This window comes from Squalius cephalus, assembly GCF_949319135.1.
Source record: "Squalius cephalus genome assembly, chromosome: 9".
NCBI lineage: Eukaryota > Metazoa > Chordata > Actinopteri > Cypriniformes > Leuciscidae > Squalius > Squalius cephalus.
Genome location: NC_137130.1, coordinates 43,637,255 through 43,654,859, shown reverse-complemented (window position 1 = coordinate 43,654,859; position 17,605 = coordinate 43,637,255). Strand labels below are relative to the sequence as shown.

At 38.1% G+C, this 17,605-nt stretch overlaps 1 protein-coding gene across 1 annotated transcript; it reads left to right on the top strand.

Moving 5' to 3' along the window:
- Positions 1-332: 332 nt before the first annotated feature.
- Positions 333-15,617, top strand: LOC307164973 (uncharacterized protein). The gene is made up of 2 exons (XM_079882226.1): positions 333-384; positions 14,005-15,617. Exon 2 carries the CDS (start codon positions 14,016-14,018, stop codon positions 15,051-15,053), a length of 1,038 nt encoding a protein of 345 aa, XP_079738352.1. The 5' UTR covers positions 333-384; positions 14,005-14,015; the 3' UTR covers positions 15,054-15,617.
- The last annotated feature ends 1,988 nt before the right edge of the window (positions 15,618-17,605 follow it).

The following is a 17,605-nucleotide window of genomic DNA, read 5'->3' as shown; positions in this document are numbered from 1 at the left end:
GCAGTGGGTCACGAGGACTGGAATTGGGAACCACTGGTTTATACTATGTAAACAAGGACTGATGTTTTTTAAAATTAGGGATAGGGTTACGCGCACGCACTGATGTTTTACAGAGTCTCACTCCAGCCAAAGCCCCAAAGTTGGCAACCCTGCACTCTTAAAAACTTTGCCTATAGCAGAGAAATTTGCATATAGAGAAAACAGGAACAGAGCCAAATACCTTTCACATGAATGAAGCATTGCACTGACGGGTCTGTTGAGGCTTGTGTGTGTTTGTCCAGCCCTCTGAAGAGCTTTATATAAGACAGAAATCTGTCAGACACATCATCTCTCAGACTCGATCCAGGAGAAGCTGCTCTTCTGACTCCAGCTACAGTCCAACAGGTTAGTATGTTTCTAAGGCTACGTTTACACGGAAACGATCTGAAGAGAAAACGCAAAAGTGATCACTTTTTATTCTGCGTTTAGACGAGCGTTATGGGGGGGAAATCTGCGTGCATACGGTGACACAAAAGTGTGTGAAATTCAATGTAGTATGCACTCCAGGCGGCTAGGTGGCAATGTGAAGCACTGATCGGTGCCTTCACTGTCTAGCAGACTTTTGCGTTTTTACCATTTTAGACGGTGGAGTGTTTTTAAGATTTCCACTCTGGAGGGTGGTTTCACTTTTTTGCGTTTTTAAGCCCCGAAAACGCCGTCGCCGTCTAAACGAAAGGCACATCTGATAAAATATTTTTACGTTTTCACCCGCGAGCGTTTTCGTGTAAACAGGGCGTAATACTGAGCACTTGTGGACTCATAGTTCATTTGAACACCTGTATTCTGGAGCCAATGTTATTTTGTATTACAGACCTTATAAATATGCTAAATAGTAATTAATCAAATAGAGTAGAAATTGAATATTAAAGTCAGAAGAAAATAGTGAATATAAAATACAGAGGATAGGAGATGGATAACTGCAGTGTTAATAAATAAATAAAAACTTGCTCATATGTTTGTAAAACATGTCAGAAAGTTTATATAAAGTTCCTTAGAAGAATACAAGGTATGCTAGTGTTTGGGGTTTACTTTACATCAAGTCATTAAACTTAAATTAACTATTGTGTAAAACACATCAAAAAGTGATTTGGGGATTACAAATATCTTGGCTATAAAATAATTGTATTTGTCATTTGTCTTATGATACTGTCAACACTGGAAAAAATGTCACAGAGAAAAATAGGCTAAATGAAATATGACATCTGTCACTCAAAACTACAGGTGAAGCCAAAAATATGAATAAACAAAAACTATTGGCTTACTTGCTATACTGGAAAATGAAATATTTTTTAACATGCATACATGCAAGAACAGAATGTCTCTTCTTCAAAATCCGACCACAAAGGCTGAATGTTCCCTCTGGTGCGCTCGTGTCTTTCGGGATGAGCCACAGAGTGCAGTCTGGACAATGGGGCGGGGCTACACGTGTCGCTCCGCCCACCCCCAATTTAATTGGTTCAATCTAATTGGCCTAGACGATTCAAGCCTGAGCATGTGCATTACTTTATGTACTACTTTGTGACTGAATTTTCCAGCTATCCATGTTTTCACTGCACTAGGGAGCGCTATGACACATCTTCTTGTACATAATCTCTGGATCAAAACACAGGAGAAGAAGAAGCCAAACACTCAAATGTAAAATAATGTGATCATCAAACATTAAACAGCGTATAAATCACAACTCAATATTACCAAATGAAAAGAAATGTAACCCATGAAGAGAAACCGACTGTGAATCTGATCAAGGCGTAGTCTTTGACAAAAATGTGATTTTCTCAACGTTTTTGTTTAAAATGTTGCCTTTATTTATGAAACTTACCGACATTCAGGTGTTGATTAAAAAATGTTGCATGAAGCTAATAAAATGTTTTTAAAATTAAAGTACAGTTAAAGGTATTTTTCAAGTATAAATATATCTACATTTGAACATAGTAGTATACTGCAAGTGCAAAAAATAATATATAAATAGTAAACTATAAGTATAATGTTATGTTCACTTAAAGAAGTATACTTGCAGTATAAACTACTAAACTAGTTGTTTTCTGAGAGTACACTTCAGTGTGTACTTTCGTAAATTAAAAAAATTACTATTGTATTAATGGTCCCATTCCATGGATTATTTTTATTATTTTATCATGTTTCCAGGGGTGCCCTTATAATGTTAGTATGTTTTTTAGATCAAAAATTGTTATAATTTAGAAATAAAAGGCATATTTCCTAGCCTGATTTCATTCCCTGGTTTGAACACTCTGTTTGAAGGGGCGTGTCTGCTGTGAGACTTCAGTGTAAACGCCCTCTGCTGTGATTGGCTGAAATGCTTGCATATGAAATATCTGGCATTACATGTGGAACTATCTGGAAAACTTTTATTTATTTTATTTATTTATTTATTTATTTATTTAGAAAAGGGACAGTGTACATTAATTAACATTCATAAATGTAAATGTACCCAAATTAGCCCGAAGGCTAGTTTTCATTGGTAGTCCCATTGCCAGATGTTAATAGGCTCTAAACTATAAAAAAGAAAAAAGGTTAAACATTACAACAATACACTACAACAATCATAAATCTAGAACTTGTAAACACCTCTATAAAATACAATTAAGAACATTATACAAAAAAGACAATATACACACAATAGAAAAAATTGTTAGGAGTTAAATATGACTGATTAGGTCTATAATAAAATTAATAATAATAATAATAATAGAGGAGCAGCATTAATGTTCACATTGTTGGTTATGAAGAAGCCATTTCTTAAGATTAAGCTTAAAACTTTTACTATTACAGCTATTATACGTTTTTACTATTACAGCTATCGGGATTAACGAATCGTGAGAAGTTTAAGTATTTAGATCTATTTCAATCACATAAAAGGTTGCAGTGATGAGCATTGAGCAGATGACAGTCTGTTGATCGCGTGAAAAAAGATCTTATCATTGCAACGCAGTTTCTGCACTCACTAATGATTTCACCAATGCAAACATGAGGCATATAAATACAGTAAGAGCTTCGTTGTGCAGTGTAACAGCGTCACTGATTTCATAACGAGTTTTGGCAAGTGTCCATATAAACTCGCGCTGTGTGATTGACAGCTTGGCCGATTGGAAAGGGATTGTTCTGTGATCGCTGTCTGTATATTAATCACAGTTTAAGTAAGATTATTTTCATCCTACTAAGAGAAACGATGTGAAGTTGATCGCTACTTCCATATTAAATCACTATTTACCGCTTGCTGGAATATAGTTGAAATTGCCCCCTTCGTCAGTATGAGACGCTGAGAGAAGTCTGCTTGATATTATCCCAGGTTAGAAAAACAGTCCGTGGTGAAATGGACAGAGCAAACTAACAACTTCGATTTAAACTTTTGCGGTATCCGATTATAGATAAACATCAACCGTCTGTTGACATTTCGCCATCAATACGCCTGTGTTCCTGTGGGCGGAGGTTAGTCAAAACACGGTTCTGGTGATGTCACTAAAGAAGGAAGTAGAGGGGTGTAGTCTAATCCAGCCGTTTTTTGTAGTCAACTTCTGTTAAATAAAATATCTCGCTTGGCATTGAACTTTGAGCTTTATAATTTTACAGATATTATTTATACTCTAACAACAACATTACTCACTAACTAAACTTTGAAACATGGAATCGCATGCAACGGGACCTTTAAAATAATAAACTACTAGTATACTTATAAGTTCGCTTGTAGTACACATGCATTACAAATGAGAAACCTAGTTGTGTACTTAAAGTTTACTAATGTTACACTTATAGTACACTTAAACATACTTTTGTAGACTTGGAATTATGCTTTTTCCCCGTTATTTGATTCACGGGACCGGACACCAGTTATCTTGCCAAGAAAAATCTTTATTCTTATATGTCAGGAGAGAAACTTTGAGAAGATGTTGTATTCATGCCTGATCTCTGCGTTTCCGTGTTTCTCTTCCCTCACATCTCTTAGTTTCTCTGGGGTAGTACAGTAAGGTTGAGATTATATACATCACTGAGCGGTTTCCTTTTATGGTAGAAAAACATGTTGCTTTGAGCTTTAAGCTTTAAAAATGGAATGTATATGTCATGCTTACACATGGCACAATCCACTTCCATATTAAGAAACTATCCTTGTTGTTTACATTTGTGATACATCTGTGTGTGTGGTGTGCCATGATGTGACAAAGACAGCACACCACACACCAACAGATTTTCAACCAGAGTCTCGACTGTGAACACAGGAAATCTCGCAAAATCTCGCCAGACTTAAGAATAAGCATGGCAGACGATATACAGGAAGAAATTGCGATGATAGTGTTTGGAAAGGTTTTACACAACACGTATAAACATTTGTGCTTTTGCCACATCTCTGCTGTCCACATCAGTTTCACTTTGTGCTGCGCCACGACTGCGTTTGTTATGCTTCCATCTTCCATCATCTCGCTTTCTGATTGGATATTGTTTCGTTTCACGTGATAATCTCCAGAGTGTGTGCGAGTTTGTCCTCGGGGTTCCCCCCACTCATCAGGATTTCTGATAGTAGTTTATTTTTTTATAGTGCAATCAATAAATTAATTGTACATTTTGAAAACTTTTCCATTCTATTGTTTTTTTTTTTTTTTTTTTCATAAATCAGGGTTTATACTAAGTAAACAAGGACTGACATTTTTAAAATTAGGGTTAGGGTTACGCGCGCACACTGATGTTTTACAGAGTGTCACTCCAGCCAAAGTCCCAAAGTTGTCAACCCAGTATTAATAAAGAATAATAATACATACATAATATTTAATAATGAAATTATATTAAAAGATGAAATTTAGTCTTCACTTTTATATACGAAAATTGGGCCAATTTAGTCCCAAGCAGTATCGAAATAGTACAAGTTTACTACAAGTACACATTGATGTTAGTATACTTACTACATAAAGTATACTTAAAATATACTTGAACATTACTTAAGTATACTTCATAAAATGAACTTGAATTATACTTCTTTTTCGTAAGGGTTTGCTTATATCTTCTAAACAATTGAATCTGAATAATTAAAATTCTTTTTCTAGATGATATATGCAAAATTTCAAGCGAGTGTGTCAAGTGGTTTAGGAGATCAAAAAATTATTTTTTTCGCAAACTCAAAATAAATAGATCTGATTCAGCAAACACAGATGTTCACATGATGTTACTGTATGCTTGGTTATTTCATTTTCTGCCTTAAATGCCAAAGCTGTCAGTCTTAGAAGCACCAAATTTGGCAGGTTTGTACTAGACTCCTCCCACTACGCGAGTGCGGTCAAACACACTCACATTTGAGTTTAGGTGGTGCAATGATAAACACTTGTGTATTTCTCATATCTCCACAACTGTACAGGTTTGAATCAAATTCAGAACAAAACATATCTACGATTTTATTGACCTCGATAAAATTAATCGGTTATTGTCAGTGTCACAGCTGGTTGACAGAGAATGAAAATAAAGAATGGATCTATATGCAAGCAGTATACTTTAATAAAAACACTTCTCAGAATAACAGAATACTAAAAACACAGTGAACAGAACAACATCTTTGTGATGACGAGATCAGGGGGCTGTTCCATAAACCAAGATTAGAGTATAAGCCAGGCTTATTTTGGTTAGTCAGGCTTATTTTTGGTAGATTCGGTTTCATAAAGCAAACTTAAAATAGTTCAAACTCAGTTACCCTGGCAACTTATGCTGGGAAACTAGCCTGGTCCAGGGCAGGCTAACTGTCAGGCTAAGCCTCAGCTGTTACACAGATCCTCTAACACTGACCAACAAGAACACAACGATATTACCAATTGTCACGGGGTGACAAACAGCTCCAGATCTGTATGAGTGTTTGTTGTCATGACAACTAAACGGCAGATTGGCGACAGGTGTAGAGACTTCACTCTGAGCGTCTGATTGAGGCCACTCCCGCTTTTCGAGAGGATAAAACACACGAGGAGGAGAAGGCTGGGGTGTGCTGTGCCATGCTGTGGTGCTGTGTTGTTCTTCTGCCCTGTTGATCTGGATCGTCCTCCCCCCGATCGTTGGTGGTTTCTCTCTCGTGGGGAATTGGTTATGGGCACTGCAGCTGAGGGGTTGTCTTGAAGGAAGAGGAGCGTTGTTTGAGAGGACGCGAGGACGGCCCAGAGGAATGAAATGTGCTGACTGAGCTGGAGAAGAGAGAGATGAGTAGTTAACAAACTGAATCTCATAATTGCATGTGTTCTCCACTAAATTGGGTCTTGGATTGAAGTGTTTGGAGCATGTGTACACCTTTCACCGAGTGAAATATTGATTCTTTGTCGACCTCTCGCCTCCTCTCCCCGATTGGAGTTCAGCGAAGTGAAGTTCGTCTGTGACCGTGAGGAAAAATCTCTCGAGTGTTCTGTCCGCCCCTGCGATCATCAGCGCGGTAGACCAGGACTTGCGGAGAAAGCTCTGCTCTGTCTGTGACTTTGAGTCTGCTACAGTCCTAAGCCTACCTGCACGGTGCGAAGTTACCTGTCCCCTGCAATCCATGTGAGAGCTGTGTATACTGCTGTGTGAAGTCTTAACTTTGTCTGCCTTAGAGAAAGCTCTGCTCTGTCTGTGACTTTGGGTCTGCTGCAGCCCTGAGGCCCAACTGCATGGGGTGAAGTTATCCGTCCCCTGCAACCCACGTGAGAACTGTGTATTGCTGTTGAAGTTGATTCTGTCTGTCCTGGAGAAGCCCCGCTCAGCCTGTGACTCAAGTCTGCTGCAGTCTTAAGCCTACCTGCATGGGGTGAAGTTATCTGTCCCCTGCAATACATGTGAGAACCGTGTATTGCTGTTGAAGTCGATTTCGTCACTTGTGACACTCCCCTGTCTAACGCTTTCCCATTGTGAGTCTGGCACCAGTCTGGAAAGGAAGTGCACCGTGATCCCTCTACTCACCTGTGATACTCGCCTGTCTACTGCTCTCCCACCGTGAGTCTGGCACCAGTCTGTGGAGGAAGTGAGTCGGGATCTCTCTACTCACCTGTGATATCCACCTGTCGAACGCTATCCCACTGGGAGTCTGGCACCAGTCTGGAAAGGAAGTGCACCTTGAACCCTCTACTCACCTGTGATACTCACCTGTCTACTGCTCTCCCACTGTGAGTCTGGCACCAGTTTGTGAGGAAGTGAGCCGTGATCCCTCTACTCGCCTGTGACACTTACTTGTCGAACGTCTTTCCACTGTAAGTCTGACACTCACCTGTGAAGGAAGTGATCCCCGTTCTCTCTATTCACTTGTGATACGCACCTGTCCAACGCTCTCCCACTGGGAGTCTGACACCAGTCTGTGAAGGAAGTGAGCCTCGATATCCTTGCTCACCCGTGATATTCACCCGAGATACTCGCCGGTCCATACCCGCGGCGGTGCTGCTCTGGGTCTCTGGGAAGAAGAGGACAAGGAATTTTAGATTAGGATTTCTTAATTGCTTTTTAATATAAAATAAAGTTGCCATTCCTTTTACTCCTGCCTCTTGCCTCCTCCTTGATACGCTCCTCTGGGTGATAGTGGTCTAGGGGTGGGTGTAGTCTGGCTTGGCCCACTCCGACCTGTGACACCAATGACACTCTCTCATACCATTATTGGACTTTATTAACCACTATTAGTCCAAAAATAAATACACAGTATACAGAAAATCAACTTAAATAAGGCTACAATGATAAATTAGACAATATAGATAGATAGGCCTAAATACAATATATATACTACAGGTTTTTTTACTGGCTGAATGTTTTGTGCCCAAGATTTAATTAGATTGTTTTAAAGATTTATGAATACATTTCTCTCTGGTTTTGTTTGGCAGCTGTAGTACATGTTTATGATTATTAGAAGAACATTAGAACACAATCTGAAAAAAGCTTTGTAAAGCAGAAGTTAAAATCACAAAGTTAAAAATAAATAACTACAAAAGCAGAGTATACATTTTAACTGGTAAGATGAATCTGAGCTTAGTAATTGACAGTATATTAGCCTACATTTGATTTACCCCATTACAATAGTTACCCCTTTACAGTTATTGCTATCATAAAAATACACAGGTTTAAAATTCTAAATAAGGCACATCTAATGTCCAAATAACAAATATTTTAGTATATATATATATATATATATATATATATGTATATGTACATATGTCTTTCAATTCAAACACATTTAACACAATTATACAAATTGACAGTTCCTTTAAAGACATCATATTTTCCCCCAATAAATATTCCTTATTTTTCCTTCTACTTTTTTTCTTTTGTGATAATACCCACCAACACATAGCCTAAAAACACACATGATTAGAACAATAACCAAAAAGTACATAGACACTTTTACATATGATTTAAGGGGGAAAAGACAAAAAAACAATAAATAAATAGTAATAAAAATTTAACATTAACATATTTATATCAAACTCTTATAATGACACATAATTCCTAATAGTTATTCAAGTAATATTATTTGAATATCAAATATTCAATATTAAATAAGTCAATAAATTAAATAACAAATAACTAGAAATAAAAGGGAGGGAGGGTTATATAAAAATGTAGTTAATGTAGGCTAATATATATTCCTTTATTTTATGGAATATTCTTTGATTTTAGAGTTGCACATATCTTTTCAAAATGTATACATTTGCTCTTAATTTAATGTTATCCTCTCCATAATGTACTTTAGAAACTAAATCTACTCATTTAAAACTAGGGATTCTTGCTTTCTCCAAAAAAATATTGCATTAAAAGCTGTAATTCTCAGCATTCTAAATAAGTATACGTCGTCTTTATTAAGTAGCACAGGTCCTATACCCAAAACTATATTTTGTATCTTTATATATTTAGTTTCTTTAAAAAAATCTTCCCTGAATTATAGGCTACTTCACTGAAGTACTTCTGTTCGCTAGAAGTTCACTGCAACTTATCCAACATCCTAAAGATAAATTATTATAATTAGAAGATATTTCTAGTGTTATAATATATCGCATATTAATTTTCCAAGCAAAATGTATATTTTAGTCAGAATTATTGCGCTCCTATCAGGGTTATTATAGTTTTGCATTTTTCATTAGTTTTTATTTTTATTTCGTTTTGACTTTTTGTTTTCAAATTCAGTTTAGTTTTAATTAGTTTTTAAAGTGGGTTTGCTAGTTTAGTTTAGTTTTTATTTTTTGAAAATGCTTAGTTTTAGTTTAGTTTTTATTAGTTTTAGTGTTAGTTTTAGTCTTTTTTTGTAAGTTGGGTTATTTGTCAGGGGCAAGATTAAAAAAAGTCAGAAAAAGTATTGTGTAATAATAAAAACATAAAACAATTTTAGAAAAAAATTCACACCCCATTGAAATCCCTTTACCTCTTACAAAATCCACACGCTGTACCAAAAATCTACACATCTTCTATACAGAATTCACACCCTATACAAATACCACAGCTGTACAATTTTCACACCCTATACTAAATTTACCCTATGGGGAGAGTGGGGTGATTTGTGCCAGGGGGAAGTAGTTCCACCCCTTGTTTCTGGAAAACCATAGAATAAATTGGTCATGTGACCACATAATTTTGAAAAGCAATCACTTTTACTCATCCTCCAAAGAAGAGAGACACATGGCATGAGAGTTAAGCACATTTTAGTGCAAAAAACTGTTTTTTCCCTTTCAAAGTAAAATTTCTATGATTAAGGTTTTTTGGTTGTAGTGTCTGAACAATTATAGACAAGTTTGAAAACATTTCACACATGTTTTAGTGCTTTAGTAGGCTACACAATGAGTCTATACAGTTAGCATGATGTTAGCTCTTAACTGCTGGATCATGCTAGTTTTTCAAACTTGTGGGTCTGGGGTGATTTGTGCCAAAGGGCCTGGGTTAAGTTGTGCCAGATCCAGACCACCTAGACCTACATACTCACAGGGGATAATCTTGAGAAGTGAGGAGATGGGCATGCCTCATCATTGTTTGACTTAGGCCTGCCTGCTATTTGTTTAATTTAGCTAACACTGATTTCAGGTTTGAGTTTGCACTATGTTATTAAAGAGAAGTTTTATTCCGTTTTTAAGTGGCCTATGTCACAATAGTATGTTTAGAAATTAGCCTAGTCACTTTATTCTTATATGTTACATAATTGACAGACAGCGCTATGCCAACAGGCATCTATTGCCAAAGCCTTTTTGCCTGAAATGATTCACAAATATCATATATTGTGTTGCTATGGTGCTCTAAATGGTTGCTAGGGCGTAGCTTGATAGCTTCACAATGATCCCGAGAGACTGATTGGTCGTCTGAGTAAAATGAGCCCGCCCCCTTGTCTCTATGACACTGTGATCCAGAGTTATGTTCAATACAAAATCCCTATGCAATTGACCATAGTAGGAAAAACGCATGCTATGGTATTCCAGGGTGACAATATCTAAACCTTAAATGAGTAATTTTGTATTGAATTTGTCTTGCTTACATATAGCAGTTTTACTTCAGAAATCACTGGCACAATTTACCCCAATGTATTCCCCTAAAGGCACAACTTCCCCCGCACCAGGGGCAAGTTGTGCCATGAGACCACTTTTTCCCCAAAAGCTATATTTCTGAAACAATTTATTTCAGATCCAAAGTTATTGTTCTCAGGGATGCACCACATCCTGAAATATATGTACATCGTTAAGTTGAAGGAATTACTGCCATGGCCTCACCTTAAAGGGTTAGTTCACCCAAAAATGAAAATTCTGTCAGTAATTACTCACCCTCATGTTGTTCCAACCGCGTAAGACCTTCGTTCATCTTCGGAACACAAATTAAGATATTTTTGATGAAATCTGAGCCATGTCTCACTCCTCCATAGGCTGCTATGTGACCGAAACTTGCTGGCCCAGAAAAGTTATTAAAGAGATCGTTAATATAGTCCAAGTGACTCCAGTGGCTCAATCTTAAGTATATCAAGCGACGAGAATACTTTTTGTGCGCAAAAACAAACAAAAATAACGACTTTATTCCACTTTTCATTTCCTTCTCTCTGGGCCTCGTAGTGTTTTTGCGCTGCGCATCTGTGTTGCACGTCATCACGCATCACACACATGACCGGCGTCGGCCAATAGTGAGCCTGCGTGGTGACGTGTACACAGACGCGCTGCGCAAAAACACTACGCAAACCAACTAGAGGTCCAGAGAGAAGGAAATGAATAGTGGAATAAAGTCGTTATTTTTGTTGAGTGCATTTGTTGTTGAGTGTTTAATTTACCTGTGAGTTAAGACTTTAAAGGTGCCCTAGAATGTGAAATTGAATTTAACTTGCCATGGTTAAATAACAATAGTTTAGTGCATGGACATGACATACAGTGAGTTTCAAACACCATTGTTTTCTCCTTCTTGTTTAAATCTCGTTTTTGAAAAACACCCCTGAAAAACGGGCGAATCTCCACATAACACCAACTGTGACGTAACCGATGGGATCATTAATATGTAAGCCTCCAAAATTTGCATAAGCCAAGCCCGTTCAGAGCTACGGTGCTACACGGAACTGCGCTGCGCAGGTAAAGAATCAAGCGAGCATCGTAGGGCAAATGGCTGATCATGGACATAGATGTTATGCCTACCAGGCTGTGCAGGGGATGTGACGGCTTTTCATACACTTCCCACAGAAAAGCAATGTCAACAGGCGTGGCTGATGTTCATCTATAATCGGATCCCGCAAGAGTTTAATTCTAAGTTGTTTGTTTGCTCTGCTCATTTCACCACGGACTGTTTTGCTAACCTTGGACAATATCAAGCAGGCTTCAGTCAGCGTGACATTCAAGTTCAGTGCCGTTAGAACCACAACATTGGTCGGTGGATAGCAACAGGTTCTCTGAAGAGAAAAGGGCAGAGGCAAATATGTTCTCATTATCACATCACACGCATAGCTTTTAATGGTGCGTTCACGACGGACGAAATTTCGCTTCAATCTTTTGTTTTTACGCGCGTCAATTTAGCTCTTGACGCGCAAATTGATACAAAAAGTGGTCAAGCGTATCACTAGACGCGGCAGGCGCGAATTTCACATAGGCTAATCCCTTTTTGAATTTGACGCGCTATGATCGCGTCCGATGTGTGAACGCACAGTTAGGCATAGGCAGTTTATATGAAACGAAATGTTTATAAATGGAATGAATAAGGCCTGTTATTATTTTAATTTCCAGTTAGTTTCTTGATCTTGCGTTTCTGAAATGTTTTGCAGATGTGCTGTTAAGTGGACAAACTTTTTGAGGACTTGTAAAACTCTGAAGATTAATAATCCCCTAAAATCGCCAAAGGTTTTGAAATGTTGACTATATTCCAATGTTCTCATTACTGTATAGATTTCATACTACATTGCTATGTAAATAAGCCTGTTGTTCAAATGAACCTGATTATGCCCTTGGGCGCTTGAGTAGCCTAAATAAATAAATTAAATATGTGGCAGCCGTTGTGTGCAGTAAACTTTCCTTTAACAAGCCTGTGATGTGATGACCAGTTATAGTTTTAGTGCTAGTAAGCCTATTTAGAGGTGCAGATTAATTCAGGTAGGACTGTGTGTAGACATATTTTATTATGTGTATTATGAGGTGGTCCGCGAAAATTCTTGATTACAAATAGTGGTCCACACACTCAAAAAGTTTGAGAACCCCTGGTCTAAACAATGCGCGCTGCCATGACGACGACTCCGGTTGCCTACTTACGTTCGTAGCGCTTGACCTGTACTAGCAGCGAGAGAATGAGTTCAAGCTCCTCATGTGCTGTTGTTATTTGTTTTAACAATTCAAAGAAGATTTCAAACTTTTTAGAAACTGAGTGTTTCGAGCATAAGATAAGAAGGAGATAATGCCCATGTCCGATTCCGTATCAGATGCATTCAATAAAGTAAACGTTTAGAGTGGTTAGCGTTAAAACTGAACTTCTCTCGCTACTAGTACAGGTCAAGCGCTACGAACCGGAAGTATGGAACCGGAGTCGTCGTTATGGCAGCGCCCATTGTTTAGAGCAGAATAAGGTGGATAGTCCAGCAAGTGGTAAGTAGTGATAATTTACACTTGTGTTATCTGAATCAAGCGTATATCCTAGTAAATTACGGCAACAAATAGCAAACTCAAACTAGCATACACAACGTTAGCTAAATAGTATGACAAAGTAACTGTTACGTTGAGGTTCATATTTATTGCCTGTATTGTCATATAACGTTAAATGTACAAAGTAATACTGTGGATGCATGTGTAAATTCCCTATTTTTTTTTCAAATGTTACTTTCGTTTATTTCATGAACATGTCAGGGGCTAACGTAACTACGCTGTTATAGTTCCTCACAGATAAGCAGATAACTTAGCTCACTCAAACCTGCAGCCCGCAGTGAAAAGAGCCAATCAGAGCAGAACTCCTCATTACTATTCATGACCCTTCCAAATAAGGTAAAAACAGACCATTTCATTCTAGGGCCAATTTATAGGGTTGGAAATTGACCTGTAAAACCTTTTCTGGACATTTTAAATGGCTTTTTAAGCCACATACCCTCTATGTAGATATCAGGGACAAAATTAAAATATTATTTCAACACATTCTAGGGCACCTTTAAATACTGTCAGCTGCATGTGGGCCACATAAGGGCCGTTAGATTTTAACAGAACTCAACCATACTGAAGTTGTATACCAGGCTCACATATGGGCCACATGAAATTGTAGTATTTGGCTCATGCTTGGTGGAGTTATGGCAGTCCTTTGGTTCAGTTCTGGCAAAGGAGATGTGGGCCATATCTGGGCCGGAAAACACAAACTAATCTGGGCCACAGCTCAGCTGTTTATCTGGCCCACATCTTTGCCAAAGGAAATTTGCTGACTGGGTATTTCATCAGTTAGCTTTCATTTTTCCTTTAAAGCTGTTTTGGTAATCAATGAGCTCAATCTATAGAAGGACTAAAGTAACAGCACTCATCTGGTGTGGAGATTGAATGTTTGGTTTATTCTGTGTTGCAGGTTCAGGCACGATGAAAGGCATTATTCCCAGGAGCAAAGCAAAGGGCACTGACTTCTGTGGAGCGCTCAAATGGTATTATATAATCCGCTCTGATCTCGGCTGCTTTATGCAGTTAACAGATTTAAATAAAGGTTCACACATCAATATTTCCAGTCTGCACCCTTCCTGCCAAAATGGAGACCACTACCTTTGCGATTTTCTTAAATACTTTTACATCATCAAGGGCAATTCCTACCGCAGAGTCACCAACCTGACGACAGACAGCGATGCTGAAGTTCACAGCCTTCATCCCAACTGCCAGGGTGGAGACCACTACTTCTCATACATTAACAATTTTTACATCATCTTCCAAGAAAAGGGCACTTACCGAAGAACAAAAAACCTGAATCACGACTCAGAAGCTGCAGAATACAAGCTCCATCCCAGCTGCAGAAACGGCCTCTATTACTGGGGCCATGGCGGGCTAAGTTACGTCTCCTTCCTCAAGCCAGCCTCAGAGTGGGGATACGAGTACTACACCAGTATCGACCTCAACAAAGATGTGCACGTTCGTGTCTATTCTCTTCATCCCGATGTTCTTAACTTCCTTCCGGGTGGGCTGGCAGTAACTAAAGGCCCAGCCTTTGGCACGTGGGAGAATATTAAAACTATAACTAATGACAGCAATACACCAGTGACATGGCAAAAGAAAATCAATAAAAAGGTTGGATACGATAAGGAGAAGATGACCGAGATCACACACAACTGGAAGATAGCCGCGTCAGTCACAGCTGAAACTGGAGATCTTGCCTCGCTAATTGCGAAGGTTCAGTTCTCCTTTTCTGCAGAATATGGAGGTTCACACGTCAGCACTGAAAAAGAAAGCTGGAACGAAGTGACTGAAGAGGAAGAAACACTCTCATTTGAGCTGAAGCCGAACGAGTCTGTATATCTGTGGCAGTACAGACTGGGTCTCGGTCAAGAACCAGTGTTGTTCTGCAAGGATTTAAAGATTGACGATGTGCCAAACCCTCCGACTGAAGTCCCACTGCGACCCGCTCAATCATGAATATCAGCATATCAGGATGATTTAACTCCAAGAATAATCAAGTGCTTCAGTTAAATACCTTATTATAACTTCTCACGCAATTATTTAGATATCTGCATGCATTGCTTAAAATTAAGCTAAAATTGTTTTTATATAGATAAGAGATTTTTCAGTTTCAGATGATGTAACTACAAATTACAACTCTATTCATTATGGTATTATTGAAACTGATAAAAATAAACAGACATAATCCTACTTTTAATCTTTTGAAATTTCTTCTTAAAATCTCACACATGAAACCCAACTGCAGATCTTTCAGTATGGTGGCTAAGTCAGGCTTTGGGAAATTTTATTAGAAAAAAAAAAAAAGGATATTCATTTTATATTACTGTAAATGTTGTCATAGTGTAAATGAAGTGTTTGATTCACAAGTCATAAAAGAGCTGCATTATGACCTCATGCATTTGGCGTATACATGTAGGCTAATTAAAAGCTGTTTTGTTTTTTTCATATATTTTTTTCACGTTTTACTTTATGGCATATACCATTTGGATTTTGCTTTTAATAAAGCTGGATACTGCTTTTAAAGTCTTGGTGTTTTTATTGCCATCCTTTTTCTTAACCAAAAAAATCATTGTTGTGGTGTATCTCCACTCCCAGATTGCGCGCACACACACACACACACACACACACACACGTCTGTTTGATGTGTGATAGTTTTTAGAAATATGCAGAAGATGCTGGAAAATCAGAGTTGTAGGATTTTTCTGAATTGTGATGTTCAGTTTAACTATTCAGGACAAACTAGGGACATTTCTGTAAATGCAGTTATTTTGTCTTGTGGACTACATCTTAACATCTGTAAAGTGAAGTAGCTAAGTTGAGACAGAATTAAATAAAAAACAACATGACATTTTCATGATCCCTCTTACTTAGTTTTAAATATTTACATAAAGATTCTGTATGTACAGTAACCTTCTGTTTACACACAACTGTATGCGTGTTCTTCAGTAGTGTTGGTGAACATACGGTCATGTTACTCTTCTTGTAAGTCATGTTTTCATTTTTAAATGAAAATAAATTTAATGAAATTAGATCCCTGTGACAGAATTAGAAATGTGATCCCATGTGCAGATTTTCATGGTGGAATTTAAATCTGCAGCATGGAAGATTTTTTTTGGTTAAAAATAAACAAATCAATTATTGAGCAAATACATGATCAAAATCAACACCGTCTCCTTGCTTTACCCTGATTCACAACGGTAAGTTTATACTATTGATTTAAATTTGAGCTGTCAGATTTCATGGATTTCACAGGAAATGTCAGTTTCATGTCTTTCTCTTTTAGGAGAGATTCTGTTCTTCCCAGCCTCTCCGACTGTAGACACACGTCTGCCGTTCTCACACAAGTCTCTAAATCATAGCTGATGTAATAGTCACTCGATTCTTTCAGCTTAATATGAATCAGCTCTGGTGACCTTCATCCACCAACACTTCACTACAGTTTACACAGCACTTGTTGTGGTTTTGGTGTGTGTGCTCCTTTTTCTAACCATAACCAAACTAACTTAAAGCTACAGTCCGTAACTTTTTTGTGTTTAAAATTATCCAAAATAATAATAAATAAAAAAACATAACCAGCCAGTGTTCAGAACTCTCTGCTTGCCGTAGCTCGATTCAAAACGGTTAGCTTTTAATAATGATTTAAATCCACCAGTGGTACTGGTGGATTTCCCCGGGAAATTCGAGCATGTCTTTGCGTCATTACATCACATCGGTCCACATAAAGAAGAGTCCCGGCTAGTCGGCTATGAGTGTGAGGATGTTCGAGTTGTAGATTTAAAGCCTTTTCTCACAGCACTTGAAATAATTAAACTTATGGCAGATCCAGAATGTTTCAAACGACAATCACCAGTGACCACTGGAGATTCACCCGTTGTAAAACCCAAAAGACTTCGGAGAGGCTAGAGAAAAAAGAGACCGGTCCATGCGAACACAAGGATAAACATCGGCAGGGCTTTTGAAAGATGGCGTGAACTCCGTGCTTTAAAGGGGTTTAAAATGGACGCAGAGATGGCTTTTTTTTTTTGCTAGACAGGTAAGACAGATTAATAGTTCAATTACGTAACAGTAGCGCACATGTTCGCTTAATTTACACAGTTACGGAGTTTCCTTTGTTGTGCCTTTCTCGTTTTGCTATTATGGTAACTATGAATTATTTTGTGCTAGCTATGAGAGGGAGCAATTTAGCCTGGTTCTACCAGACTCTCGTACATTTCATTTGTACAGAGAGTCTGGCCTCTCTCCATTGACAAGCGTTAACTTCCTTGTAGGCGGGTACTCTGTACTGAAGTTTAAAACTATTGGATCTGACCAGAGTCACTCTGGATCTGCCATAACCAATCGCTAACCTTTGGTCGTGACATAATATGTCAACTCAAACTAGCGCACGATCTCAACGTCATCGTTCTCAGCCACTTCCTCTGTTCGCTGATTGGACCGGTTAAAAATTGATCGGAGAAAACCAAAGAATACACCACAATCCCAGACGGAGTTACTGAAGGAAAATGAAA